We start from the raw sequence: 14,819 nt of genomic DNA on the forward strand, positions 1-14,819 counted from the left end.
TGCCAGATTCGGATTGGTGCAATCCAAGCACTCGATCCAGGATTTTGGTGGCAGCTTCAGATCGACCAGTGAAAATATATATATATTAGTCATGCCCCTCTTCACTCTCCCTTCCAACCTCTCACCGACATCGGTGTGGAAGGGGACAGAAGAGGGGCAGACAAAGGTATGCCGTGTAGGGTGTGTAGCACAAAGGAGGGTGTGACAAAGCGGTTCCTGCGTTTTTTTTTTCTCTCCTTTTTTTTCGTTTTTTTGTTTGTTTTTTTCTGCAGTGCAGCAAAGGTATGCTGTGCAGGGGGTGGGGGCACAGAGGCATGTTGACAAAGGGCCTCAGTTCTTTTTTTTTTTTTTCCTGGATGTTGCTTTTTTTTTTGCAGTACATGCATCCCATAGCCAGATTTAATTGGTATAACCGATAGCGCAGCATGACAGCATTGTAGTACATGGCTTATTTTACCATAGCACACATACAAAAATTGACCATGCATCGGCTGCTTAATGTTATAGCTGATATATTGTTAAAACCGGTATCGTTATAAGTGAGTTCGACTGCATAACAAATTAGTTGATTTAAATAAGTATACATATATAACTTTACTCGTCGATAGCATGTAATGAATATATGCTTATAACTAATATTGGATGTAACAAAAGTATTTTCATGTCGGATGCACCTTTGTTAAAATGAGCTTTGACTATTGTTCTTGAGACCTTGGCTCCTCCACCTATCACACCATATTGGCACAGATAATGTATACGCAATCTAGACTGATCATTACGCTAAGAAGCTTGAGGGAAATCCAGTAGGAAGTGATTGAAAGTAGCAACTTCGTGATTTGTCTTTGTTTCACTGCAGATGGCGAGCCGAGCCAGGGTGCGAGTTGCGGAGTATGTGACGCACACATCGTCATACTCTCTGCCACCATCCGCGCAGGAGTGCGGCGACTGCAACACGCTGCAAAGCGCGCCCGGTGTTGCCTACCAATTCCGCCTTGTGCAGCCAGCTATGAGGCCTCTGTTTCTAGCCCGCTTCCACGAGGTCCAGAAGGCAACATTGGGCAAAGGCTTTCACAGCTTTCTCCACACATAGCCAAAACCCAATGTGCGCCCTTATGATGGAGAAAACAATCTTATTTAATGGGATAACCCTCCTACAGAACGGAAAAGGCAATGTGTACAGTATTTCCACAGTAGTACACCTTTTGGTTTTACTGTTCAGTAGAAGTACAGGAAGCGATACGAGCCCACTTCCCATCAATGCCTACCAGTGATTATACACTGGTCAGTTTTATTAGATATAAAGCATTTAAGTGGCCTATGCATAAACTATATTTTATGGAGTTCATAATCGCACAAATTGTACCTAGTCAACCAAAGTTACAATATTCTGTGCCTGGAGCATTTTTCATAACTTAATACGACCATTCCAAGCCCTGCTTTTGAAAGCAGCAATGTACATAGATATTTTTTTATAAATGGTGCAATAAATTGAGTGTACAATGCATTTGCAACTTTAATTTCTCTGGTGTTATACTTTGTGAAGCGAATGAATTGTGAACACTTTGTGAAATGAATTTATTAACTGGATATGATAACTATTTGTGATAGGATTTAACTAGGGCATAACTATGTTACATGTGATGATGTTGTCCCACCATCTCGGTCACTGCTGGCTACACTGTTGTTAGCCTGAAAGGAAAAAAATACAGTGGCATGTTAATTGGTAAAATACTGGCAAATGATTGTTGAGGATACAGTTATGTTGCAGCAGAAGTTACATTTATCTAGTTTTTCTTTTTTTTATCATTTCCTAAAACGGCATTAGAATATATCAATCACCCAACATGTAACAATATCACAGTACAAGACCAGAGTGTCACAGGACCAAAAAAAGAGATAAAGGTTTCGCTTTTTCATGGGAAGGTATTTCATGGGAAGTTAGGCTAAATATAAGCGGGAGATGCATTTTGAGGCCGCCCACACATACAAGCTTTGTCACTCAAGCTTATGACGGCCTAAAAAATGGGGTCACTTCATGGTATGGCCCTCGAATCATTTTTTACTCGATCAAATGTGCAAATGTGCATTTACATTTGCATTTGCTGGTTTCACATTGTGAGAACTAAAAGGGGGTAATATATAATTGTCGGAACAGTAAATAAGACTATTTTACTTGGGATTACTGCGCAAAATTTGTGGTGTGGGCAAGGTTGAAGAAAGTGAAAGCCTCTTGCAATATTAATAACTGCCGCGACTGTAAGCCAGAGCAGGAGCAGCGGCAAATTCATAGTGAAGCGTGCGGCTGCCACTTCGAGTATTTGCTGCATGGTTGTTACCATGCTCCAGACATTCAGGAGACTATGGCCTCCGAGATTATGTGTGGCGTTTGTGTGATTTCGGAGGCCATGAGCTAAACACGGAGCAAAAAGTGGACATGTGACTGTGCTTTCTTGTGCCCATATTAACACGAAGCTTTTTTAGCGACCCCACCCCCCGGACTTTCCTGACCATGGCTGCTGTCTTGGGGGGTGCGGCTGCTGTCTTGCCGAATAGCTGACACTTGAAAAAAAAATTGAATATGTGCCTAATGCTACGATAAAACCTTGGCCACAGCAACCATTAAGCCATAATCGCACGTGTGCTTCTCTCGTGCTAACGCCAATTAGCTCTTTGAGATGATTGTTGTGTGTTGATCATGATCATGATTTGCGTACTTTGGCAAATACCTGTAACGAGGGATTGGGCAGAGGGTGGTGGCAAATCTAAAATACATAAGAAAAAAATGAAGGAATACAAGCCAATATAAGAGTTGTCACATTCCGTACCACGGGTGCACGAGAACAGATGTGCGCACATGTCAGTTTCCTTTACACCAAGGACACACGAATAAAGTGGGCAAGTTCGCATTTCATTAACAGCTTCATGAAAGTGTCGCTTTGCATAGATTTGAAACTGTACATTGGATCTGCGTAATTTTTGTACACTCCTGTTGGTCAATTAACTGACTGCACTTACCACTGTGATGTACTGGCTGCCACCTTCCTGGCTAGGCGTTGTCACATCTGAAAGGAGAGATGATATAAGCCTGCTGAAACCAACAACCACACTTGGTTGTTGGATGTACCGTCGACCCGCATGTCTGCACACCGCAATGGGTGTGGAGAACTATACGGACGACATACCTGTGCCATTTGCACATTGGTCATAGAGACCAGGTGCAACCACTAAAAGAGATTGAGGATGCATGTGCTCAAGTTCGATCGGAAGTATTCAAAATTGCTCAATCAGTAGCATAGAGTGGCCTAAAGAGTGTTAAGGGTTTTGTGCTCAAGGTCACTTACGAAGGACAGGAGCGCTTGTCGGCAAGGGCGGGCGACCTAGGGACAGGAAAATGTGGCAATGTGCATGGTAAGTCTTAGTTTATTCGAGATTGTTGATTTGACACCGTAAAAATGAGTCTATCTTTCGTGGTTGATGGTACATATTCTGACCTACGAAAGATGTGTGCTTCCTTCTTGAAGGAACCACATTTACCAAAACAGAACTTTCATAAGCAAGAAACAGGTAAATACACATGATTGGCACCGACGCCATGGAACTACGGTACTAGTTCCCATAACGTAAGGCCTCCAAGATTGCTTTCTTATGTCATGTGATCTAAGTAAGATTTTAACTGTGCATAAATTTTGCAGGCCCTTTCAGTGACTTATCTCCTAGCATAAAACAAACTAAAACGTTACAAAAAAAATTTAACATTAGTACTACAGTCACCACCTTTGCAGAGTCGTACCAAATCCTCCTGATGTTTGTAACTGTTCTATGCTTTCAATAATTTATATTTATTTATTTAAAAGGTCATTTTTATCTGTTGCGCGAAGTTTCCGATGCCAGCTGAGGAGTGTACGGAGCTGCGAGCTATCGATGAAAGAACGAAAAAAAGCTGCAGTTACGCCCTAAAGGCGAATCATCAATTGCGATTGCAAATTAGTGGACAGCTATATGAAGTAAGGATAATATTTTTATCGGCCGTATAAACTTGCAAACGTAGGCATACAAACTAAATTAACAAGCATGGTGTCACGCGCGCACAAGGAAACATGGAACACATCTCATTCGATAACCGCGGGAACGCGCTGTCAAAACGCTGGAGTGAGCAAGCGCGGCAGCAGCAATGAGCGAATTGACCTTCGTGCTGCGTCTCAACGCGTACTAGGCCGCGAAAACAACGCGTGGCAGACTGTGACCCGACGCAGATGGTTTTCAAGATGAATCGGGCCGGGTGAGCGCGCGTGGCCGCCGAAGCCGCCTGGAGTAGAACGCCCCCCTCCTCCCGGAGCCTTGGACGTGACGGAAAACGGCGCGCTTCCTTCTGCTTCCTTCCCTCGCGTGCACGAGATTGAGCCGCGATCGCCGGCTCACTCTCGCACGCTTCACTCGCACACGGCATACGGCGCGCGGCGACGATCTTATCGCCCTTGGACTTTATGCGGAACCTCACGGCGACGCCGACGGCAGAAATGCGGCTGGAATGTCCGTATAATTGCTATCGCAATAAAAAGGGACATCGTTACAAAATCTGGAAATTAAAAAGGGAAATACAGTTTGCTTTATTTTATTGCATTTTAATTCATACACAAGAACCCGGCTTATAATAGATAGCTATAGATGTATGGAATGATAGCGATCAATCTAAAATACCTGAAAATGCTCTTGCGCATTTTTCCCCATTTTGTTACATTTTAATTCATACACAGGAACTCAGGCTATAATAGATAGCAAGATGGATAGAATGATAGATAGCGATCAATCTAAAATCCCTGAATATGCTCTTGCGCATTATTCTTAGAAAGCGTAAGTCAAAATATTGCTGTTCTTTTCTATGAATAAATATGGCCTCCAAGAAAACTGGCACTTTCGCCGGAAGGACGAAGCATTCAACGTGATAGCAATTATAAGGTACTGCGTTGCGCTTCGGCTTTCCGGACGGTGTTCAGACAATACGGGGGGCCCGGGGACATGTATATATACAACGCAGGAGGCGTTTATATATATGTACTACGACGCAGCGCGCGAGCCACCTGCCGCTGTACAACACAGCGCCCCGGCTGCAGCTACCAGGCGTCTCACTAATGTATAATAATAATAAAAAGAAAAAAGAAACGCTGGCATTTATTGCGCTCCTCCTCCCACGTGCGGAGGAGAGGGAGCGCATTGAAGCAGGGCCCTGTAAGCTGGCGTAGAGTTATTATTCTAGTCACAAGAAAAACAACCTGTTTTTCCGTGGTGTAGAAGTTTTATAAACGGATAAAGTGCCACAGAAAGGCCTCGGAATCTACGCTGGCGTGATGAGCGGCGTTGAATATGGCGTCGCACCTCGGTTGTATACACGAGATGAGACTGAAAGAAAAATTGGGAGGACGCTTAAGCTTCGCTGTTAAGAGTAGAACGCGATATCATTCAAAGATCCCTGACTGCTGCTCATAGTTCCCGACGACTACAGCTTATGCAACCGTAATAGTTACTGGCAAACACGCGGCGAACGCTATGCACGTAGGCGAGCTTTCTGGTGGAAACGCGGCCTCTTGCGTGGGCCGATCCCGGAGATGGTGCACAACCGCGCCAAAGAAATTGCATCATTTTCAGGTTTCCGTATTTGTTTCGCACTTTTAATATTTCAATCTGAGAAGATTTAACATAAAAGGCATGCGCTGTGGTGGCTTTGTTTCACGACGTTTGTTTGTGGATTGTCATTCTCAAAATTCCGAGGAATATAGCTTTGCCAAGAATGCAAGACAAGGTGTGAGCAACATTAATGATAGAATGGTGGGGCATACCTAAACGTCGTTGGGGATGATTTTTTCGGCCGCGGGCGCCGACGCCTGATTTTCTGCGACACGTGGGGCCCTAAACGCTATCGCGTTTAAACGCCTCGACGTTTGTATCTTCCGTTCTGCTCGGACCACTGTATGCACAAAGCATGCACAGCAGGAACGTGTTTGTGCGCATCATGCTCCAGCGGCGGAATGCGGAACGCGCTGCAGAGCCGATTGATGACGGTGCGACCACTTGGCTTTGTCGTTTTATTGCGATAGCAATTGTATGGACACTAGGCGCATTTCTGCCGTCGCCGTGATGTTCCGTATAAAGTCCAAAGGTGATATAACATCTCAGTAAAACTTCATTTGGCCCTAGTCGGTACATAATTCTGAACTTAAACTTAACAGCGCAACCACCTAAGACAGACCACAAAAGGAATCGTGTGTCATATCTTCCTTTTGTGGTCTGTCTTAGGTGTTTGCGCTGTAAGTTTAAGTTCAGGATATAACATCGCCGCCGTGTGCTGTATGTGCGAGTGAAAGCATGCGAGGGTGAGCTACGATGGCGGCTCAGTCTCGCGCCACGCGCAATTGAGGGAGGAAAGCGGGGAGGAAGCGCGCTGTCTTCCGTCGCGCGCAAGGCACCAGGGGAGCTTCTCCGGGGGATGCTGCGTATGGCGCGGCCGCGCGGGCCCTATATCTTGAAAGCGATCTGCGATGGGGACACAGTGGGCCGGTCGAGTGCTGATAGCTTCGTGTGCGCAGCACGAAGGTCAATTGGCTCGCTGCTGCTGCCACGTTTCCTCACTCCAGCGTTTTGACAGCGAGTTTCCACGGTCATCGAGTGAGCTGTGTTCATGTTTGCTTGTGCGCGCGTGATACCATGCTTGTTAATTTAGTTAGTAAGCGAATGTTTACAGGTTTATACGGCCGATAAAGCTAATCTATCTTAACTTCGTATAGCCGTCTGGTAATTTGCTATCGTAATGGATGCTTCGCCTTTCGGGCGAAACTGCGACCTGTTTGCAGCTAAACGCACTGCGTGGCTGCCAGGCGTCTCTGCATGGAGTGCTTGTATTTTATATAATAACCCGCCACACGCGGGCCGTGCACGCATGCGCCGTCGATATGCGACAGCACGGCGGCGCGCGAGAGCTCCTCGATCAAGTGTCCGTATCGCAACGATGTCTTCACGCACCTTTCTTGAAGGTATAGCAGAGTGTTAGAATGACAGTCACTATGACGAACAGGCTGATGAGCACCACGGCGAGCCAAGCACACGACAGGGGTGACGTAAACGGCTCCGGCGCTGTTATGGCTGTTTGCTTTATTTCGTCGAATGTTCTGCGAGATGAGAAAGCGCTATAGCTGAAGAAACTCGAGTCGTAGAGGGAGTCAGGCAAGCCTATATATAATAGACTATCTAGTTATACTTGCATTGTTCTTCTCTTGATGCCTGCAAATAAAGGGTGGCAATGAATATTGACTGTCGCTCGCTATATATATAGTAACCGAAGAGGTTCAAAAACATGACGATGTGCAAGTATGCCCCCTTCCGTCACGGCCGGTGTCCATGACGACAGTCATGCATCGAAGCTGAGCTGCGGGTCAATTGATCCCAGTGTTACTCCATTTCACTTTATAGACTGCAGAGTATATCACCTTACCATAGTATATATGTTTGGCGGCTTGTTCAACGTGCCACAAGTAATGGTATGCGCGAAGTAGTATAGTTTCAAAGCACTTCTTTCGCCTGTGTTCGTGACGTGTGGTCGAACTTCCACCGCCGAAGCGAAGGGTGCGTGCCCTTGCACAACCGATATCGTCTTGGAGAGACTGTTGCTGCTCGAGATGGATGGCTATCAGGCTCTCTAGCGTGTATACGGGCCTCAAGCCTTTCTGTTTCTAACGAGCCGTCTAGAGTTTCCGCTAATGAAATTATTATTATTATTATTATTATTATTATTATTATTATTATTATTATTATTATTATTATTATTATTATTACTACTACTACTACTACTACTACTACTACTACATACTACTGCTACTACTACTATACTACCGCTACAGATGTGCTCGTTACCGGCTCTCCTCTCTACAGAATTGTCTAATAAAACAAAACGTCACCTAAATATTCTGAATACAACAAGTACACGCCGCCAAAGCGTTCCTTTAATAAATCAAGTACATTTCTCGATACACAGGGACGAAAACAGCACACAAACGACTATATTCGTATGTGCTGTTTTTGTCCCTGCGTATGTTTAACTTTGCAGCGCTGCTTTATAAGTACATTATATTCCAATTAACTAGCCCCGAATGCAAGCCCTAATTAGATTTATAGAAGTGCTCGGCTGTTAATTCGCTTACAATGGCCATGATCACCGCCGATGGTTTCTGCGCACAATTTCTTTTACAGCGAAGCTGTATACCTCTACCCCTCAATGCATTTGCTGTGTCCGTGAGCAAAAGTGTGGGCCGATCCCGGAGGTAGTGCAACACCGGGTCGACCCGCGGTGGAGGTGAAACGGGCTTCAAGCACTCTGCCCATAATAATAATAGTAATAATAACAATAATAATAATAATAATAATAAGAAGAAGAAGAAGAAATCAAGTAAATCATTGTTTCAAATAGGTTGGTGTACTGGAATCGTTTGTGAACAGCACATGGACTCACGAGCAGGATATATATATATATATATATATATATATATATATATATATATATATATATATATATATATATATATATATATTATATATATATGTGTGTGTGTGTGTGTGTGTGTGTGTGTGTGTACTGTGGGGATCTCCACAGTCGGTCTGTGCCACACAAACTAAAGATGAAATTGTGATATCCACTGTGTATATATCTCCAGGCACACCCAATTGTATATACGAGAAGTTCATGACCACGCACTTTGCATGGTTTAGACGTGGTGATACTGTCCCTGTGATCATTGTTGGAGACTTCAAAGTGGACATTTCAAAACCATACAAATGGTTCACTCAGTTTGTGGTTTGTGCTATAGAAGAGCTTGGTTTGTAGTTCCACACCAATCCAAGTCACTCATCTACTCAACTACGGTCGTGTATAGATTTAACTTTGGCCAAGATTGGGAAGTCTAAGGTCGCAACCGAACCAATCAGCGTACAGTAATCACAAAGCTATCGTCACGAGCATTACCAAATGACGAAAATAAATACATGCATCCTTGTCTCTGTGTGGTGTGCTACAGCTTCGCTGGTCATCCACCTCCACCGAGTAGAATGAATGGCTCCTCAAAAGTGTTGTTGTTCGTTATACCTGCACCCAATAATTAACTGTGTGCGTGTGGTTTGGGCCGGTAATTGGAAAATTTTTAATGAAAAGAAAAATTCGACATTATACTGGTTGTACACTAAATCAAAACTTAATTATACCCCAGCTGCAATTACGAGGACTCGCTAGAAAGTACGGAGATGATCTTTATTTATTATTTTTTTTTTTACAATCTTTGCTTTCTTTTTAGAAAATCTGCAGCCCGCTTGGGATAATATGAATTCGCGACGGAACAAGGTACACAGGAATTCCCACGAGGCACCCACCTGTCGAACGCTGTCCTTGGGTGTCGGTGTCGTCGTTGGCGACGTAGCCCCCAATGGAAACTCGTCTCACAGCCATTTCGGCGAAGGGCCAATCCACGGCGATACGTCGCGCAGTAGGATCCGGTGTTCTTTTTCTTCTCACAGTGGCGCGCGCCCACAGCGGGAATTAGCCGCGGCGATGTCAAAAAATACAATTGAAGCCATTGGCATATATTAGCCACACGGGGCACTTTCGATCGCGACCGAGCCCGATGGGGATCCAATTAATTTCTCGTTCGCACCTTCGGTTGCGATCGCTTGCGTTTGAAAGCGTCGATGTGACACTCGTATTAAGCTGCAGAAGAGAACCAATCGCGATCTAACGTGATCCGTGTGACCGGGGTATAAGAAATGAGTCAGTCTATGCATCCAATGCTGAAGACCAAGTGAGATTACAGGTGTTAAAGGGATAAGCAAGTGAATGTAAATTGCAATTGGACAAAAACCAACGCTGTAAAAACGGTTGCACCCTTTCTTTGTCCCGCAACAATCGTCACCCGTCTGGCTTGCGTTTCTTAAAACTCTACGTTCGCCAATTTCCGATCAAGAACGCTATGTCACATAGTTACGCCATTGTCACACACACACACACACACACACACACACACTATATATATATATATATATATATATATATATATAAATGAGAAGCACAACTTCGCGGTCCATCTTAGGTTTATTTACCCAACAGTTTCCGTCGATGGACCGACCTTTCTCTATCTCTCTCTCTCTCTCTCTCTCTCTCTATATATTATATATATATATATATATATATATATACTGCGTGATAGCTGGGTGTCCCAACTATCACGCAGCACGATTTAAAAGAAGAGGAACGGCGTTACGCGAAGCAAACCTAGTGTGTATTGTTTCCAGTACAGTGGAGTTGAGTGAGTGAGTGAGTGCGTGAAATAACTTTGATTGGAGGTCCAGCGAGGACGCGAACTCGTCGAGCACCCGGCTAGTCCCACGTCGGGACCGGCAGGTCTAGCCCACCGGCCCGGTCGCGGGAACGCCGGACAGCCAGGATTTGCTTGTCTAGAGGGGGGCTATGCAGAAGCGAGTCCCGCTCCTCCTTGCTGAACTTCGGGTATCTCGACCCGCACTCCCAGATCATGTGTGCTAGAGTGGAAGTCTGCCCGCAGGATGGGCAGACGTCGTCGCGATATACGTCTGGGTAAACTTCGTGCAGAACGGCCAGACACGGATATGTGCCGGTCTGTAAAAGTATAAGAGAAACAGCTTGCGCCCTATTCAATTTGGGGTGAGGGGGTGGAAAGACCCTTCTAGACACGTAGAAGAATTTCGTAACCTCGTTGTGAGTAGCGGGAGCATCCCTGTGGCCGTAGGGGGGAGGGGTGTCGGCTCTCCTTACAGAGGAAGCGCGGTCATTGAGGTCGCGCGCAGCCTCGTGAGCAGACTCATTGAGGTTCGGGGGAGCACCCTCGACCGACCCTAAGTGAGCGGGAAACCAGTGAATCTAATGATGCGTGAGAGCATCCGGATTGTAGACGATAAGAAGACGAACAGCTTGCTCGGCGATGCGACCCTTCTGAAAAGCCCTAACTGCCGTTTTGGAATCGCTATAGATCTCAGACCTACGACCGTCTAGCAGGGCGAGGGCGATGGAGGCTTGCTCGGCGACTTCGGGGTCTGAAGTGCGAATTGAAGCGCTATTGGAAAGCTTGCCGCTGGAGTCGACCACGACGACGGCAAAGGTCTTTCCATCGCTGTACTCGGCGGCGTCGACGAAGCGTGCTCTGATGCCTTGTTGCTTGATCTGTTTGAGAATTGCTACTGCTCTCGCCTTGCGTCTGCCCTCGTTGTGGACGGGATGGACGTTCCGAGGCATGAGGGCCACTTCGAACTTGTTTTGAATGCACCTATAGGATCGGGGTACTGACCCTCGAAGATACCGCAGGAGGGTAACCCAGCTCTTCGAGGATGCGTTTACCGGCCGCTGTGGTGGTCAGGCGAGCAAGTTGCGCGCGTTCTTGGGCTTCGGCAATCTCCTCGATCGGCGGTGTTGTGTACCCCCAGCTTGAGGAGAGCTTCGGTATGGGTCCTAATGGTTAGCCCGAGAGCCCTTTTGACTGCTTTGCGGATGAGAGCGTTGAGCTTGTCTCGCTCCGCTCTGAGCCAGTTGTGCATAGAAATCGTGTACGTGAAGTGGCATAATACGAAGGCATTGATCAGGATGAGGAGACTGGCTTCTTTCATGACTCGGTGTCTGTTTGCGATTCTGCGAACGAGGCGGAAAGCGTTGTCCGTCTTTGCGATGATCTTGCGGAGAGCCGTTCCGTTCCCGCCGTTGAATTCGACAAACATGCCCAGGATCCGAATGAAGTCGACCCACGGTATCACCCCTCCGTCACAAGTGCGAAGACTGATGCTGCTTTCGGAGAGTGGCTTCCAATCTTTGGGTCTTCCTCTCTTCTCTTTTCTGTAAAGCAGAAGCTCCGACTTGGCGGGGGAGCACCGAAGTCCGGTGGGGTGGAGATACTCCTCGATCGCGTCGATCGCCTCCTGCATGGCTTCTTCGACTCTGCCCTCGCAACCCCCGGCGCACCAGATTGTAATGTCGTCGGTGTAGATGGTGTGCTTGACGTCCTCGACGCGTGCCAACCTCTCAGAAAGACCAATCATACAGAGGTTAAATAGTGTGGGGGAGATTACGGCGCCCTGAGGAGTGCCCCGTCCTCCGAGGGGCACATCTTCGGAGCGGAAGTCTCCAATGCGAAGCTTGGCCTTCCTGTCCGTTAGAAAAGAGCTGACGTAGCTGTGGAATCTGAAACCGAGACCTAGGTCCGAAATGGTCTTGACGATAAAGGCGTGGAACACGTTGTCGAAAGCCTTCTCGAGGTCCAGACCGAGCAGAGCCTTGACGTCTCTGGAACAGCCGTCCACGATCTGATGCTTGATTAGTTTCATTGCATCCTGCGTCGAGAGTCCGGTGCGGAAGCCGATCACATTTACGTGTAAACGTCGTTGTCTTCGAGGTACCCGTTGAGCCTTTTAAGGACGACGCGCTCCATGACCTTGCCGACGCAGGAGGTTAGAGAAATCGGCCTGAGGTTCTCGATGTTCGGGGCCTTGCCAGGCTTGGGAATGAGCACCGTGAAGGCCAACTTCCATTCTGCAGGAACCACGCCGCTCTTCCAGGACTCGTTGATCTTGTCGGTGAGAAAGACGATCGACGGGTCGTCGAGGTTTCTCAACATTATGTTGGTGACTCCGTCCGGAACCGGCGCAGACTTGCGGTTGAGCGCGAAGATGGCCTGTCTGACCTCGGCAACGGAGAAGTCTTCGTCCATGCAGCTCGGGGCGAGGAGGGCCCTGGTTGTCCGGGTGCTGAATCACCGGATCCCCGTTGCGCCGGACGGGCAGGTACTTCTGAATGAGCTTGGAGACGAGTACAGCGACCGTGTGAGACCTGGTGGCTTCGTGAAGGGCCCGGGCCAACGTACGCTTCTGATTTGACTTGGAGCCGCTTTCGTCAAGAAGGTGCTTCAGCATACCCCAGGACTTGCCATTGCGCATCTGTCCGTCAATGGATTCGCAGAGCTCGTCCCACTGCTGCTGGCATAGCGCTTTGCAGTGGTCATCGATGACCTTGTTGAGCTCCGAGATCTTCTTTCGAAGTCTGCGATTGAGCCTTTGACCCTCCCATCGACGGAGCAGGGCGTTTTTGGCCTCGATCAGATGGGCGAGTCCGCTGTCCATTCGCTCGACGTCGAGATCAGTTTCCACTTTCTTGGTGGCCGCGGAAGCGTCGTTGCGGATGCATTCGCACCATTCTTCGAGGCTGATGGGTGCCCTGGCTCTCCCCTGTTCTTCCCGAATCTTGCGAAAATGGTCCCAATCGACGAACGTGAATTCCCTGACCCTACTCCGAGCCACCTTGAAGTGGGTCTCGAGAATGTAGTGGTCGCTGCCAAACTCCATGGCAGTGTTCTCCCAGCCCACGTCCTCGACGTTCTTGACGAAGGTGAGGTCGAGTGTCGTGTCCCGGGTGACGGAGTTGCCGATGCGCGTGGGAAAAGCTTTGTCCGTGACCAGAGTGAGGTTCATCTCGTTGGCGTCTTGCCACAGGTTGCGCCCCTTGGTAGTGTCATAGACGTAACACCAGAGGCTGTACGGGGCGTTGAAGTCGCCGACGACGACCAAGGGTCGAGGGCCGGCCAGGTCGGTTGCTTTCTTGAGGATGGTCTTGAACTGTTGACGCGAATCCCTGGGGTTGCTATAGATATTGAGGACGAAGACACTGGACAGTGGAGTTACCGCCAGTAATTTTTTCGTTACTGAGATTTAATTAGGTAATTCTAATTAATTATCTAACTCGAGAAGTACTGTCCTAATTATCAAAGTGTCAATGAGAAAGTTGTAGAGCAACATGAAAAACTACCGATACAGCTTTCTGCTGCTCAATACGTGCTACATAAGTGTTTTTCCGAGCGTGAAAGAAGCCCACAAATGCACGCAAAGTGCCTCGAGCGGCCAGTCGCGTGGCAATTCTGCGTGTATTCACGCAAACCGTACGTCCTATGTTTCGCTAAACGTCTCCATTGGCTGCGCCGTCAGTTACGTCGTTCTCTACGTCGCACCCAAGCGTGCGCGCCATTGGCAGCGCCGTTATAGTGACGTCGTTAGCGAACGCGTTCCCGCCATTGCCACGTTGACGCTGCTCTGCCCGCAACGCTTACTCCTCGGCACAGTGGCGCACCCAGGATCTCTGCCGGGGGGGGGGGGGGGGGGGGGGGTTGACAGCTTGCCAATACCACCTAAACAGCACTAATTTCGATTCCTTCACGGGAAATTGTAAAAATAAAATGCACTTTTTTCGAGTGTGCAGACGATTGCGCGTCTTACATCTTAGTTGCAGTACTCAAATGCGTAAGGAAAGAATAAGGTGTTAAACAAAAGGGGGGGGGGGGGGGGCTTAAGTCGGCCTCAGGGGGGGGGGGGGGGTTACAACCCCGAAGCCCCCCCCCCCCCCCCCCCCCCGTCGGTGCGCCGCTGCCTCGGCAGGAGGCGTTGCCTCGGCTCGCCGTTGTCACATGCGTTCGATATCTCGAGTTAGCTCGGCGTCGTGGTTAGCAGCATCCGCCCGCCATTGGCGCTTGCGTTTCACTAGAAACACAAACATGTAACCAATAATTGAGAAACGCTTCAATACAGCGTCGGGATTAACCCACTGCTAAACACCGGGGCCGCACGTTTCAGCTTCGCTGGTTAACCATCTGTACGGAGTGCTTGGGCGGTGTTTTTCTTTATCAGCGTATATCAGCGTTTTTCTTTATCAGCGTATCAGCGGAAAGAATGACCCTTTACTCCCTTGAGGAGTATCGGAAAAGAGGAACTGTATAGTCCTC

General features: G+C 47.7%; 1 protein-coding gene and 1 long non-coding RNA gene across 2 annotated transcripts in view; one reads left to right on the plus strand and one right to left on the minus strand.

Annotated features, from left to right (window-relative positions):
• Positions 1-1,090, plus strand: part of LOC125946863 (intermembrane lipid transfer protein VPS13B-like) — a 41,535-nt gene extending 40,445 nt beyond the window's left edge. Inside the window, exon 26 of the mRNA XM_049670967.1 lies at positions 857-1,090. Within this exon, the coding sequence (XP_049526924.1) occupies positions 857-1,090 (234 nt within the window). The remainder of the gene's footprint in view (positions 1-856) is intronic.
• Positions 1,091-1,384: 294 nt separating this feature from the next.
• LOC119457782 (uncharacterized) lies at positions 1,385-7,269 on the minus strand. Its single transcript, XR_007467753.1, has 4 exons — positions 7,015-7,269; positions 3,342-3,377; positions 3,016-3,062; positions 1,385-1,689 (listed from the first exon to the last, which is right to left on the minus strand). It is a non-coding gene; the product is annotated as an uncharacterized LOC119457782 (long non-coding RNA).
• Between the last annotated feature and the right edge of the window lie 7,550 nt (positions 7,270-14,819).

Source organism: Dermacentor silvarum, chromosome 7, assembly GCF_013339745.2.
Source record: "Dermacentor silvarum isolate Dsil-2018 chromosome 7, BIME_Dsil_1.4, whole genome shotgun sequence".
Lineage (NCBI taxonomy): Eukaryota > Metazoa > Arthropoda > Arachnida > Ixodida > Ixodidae > Dermacentor > Dermacentor silvarum.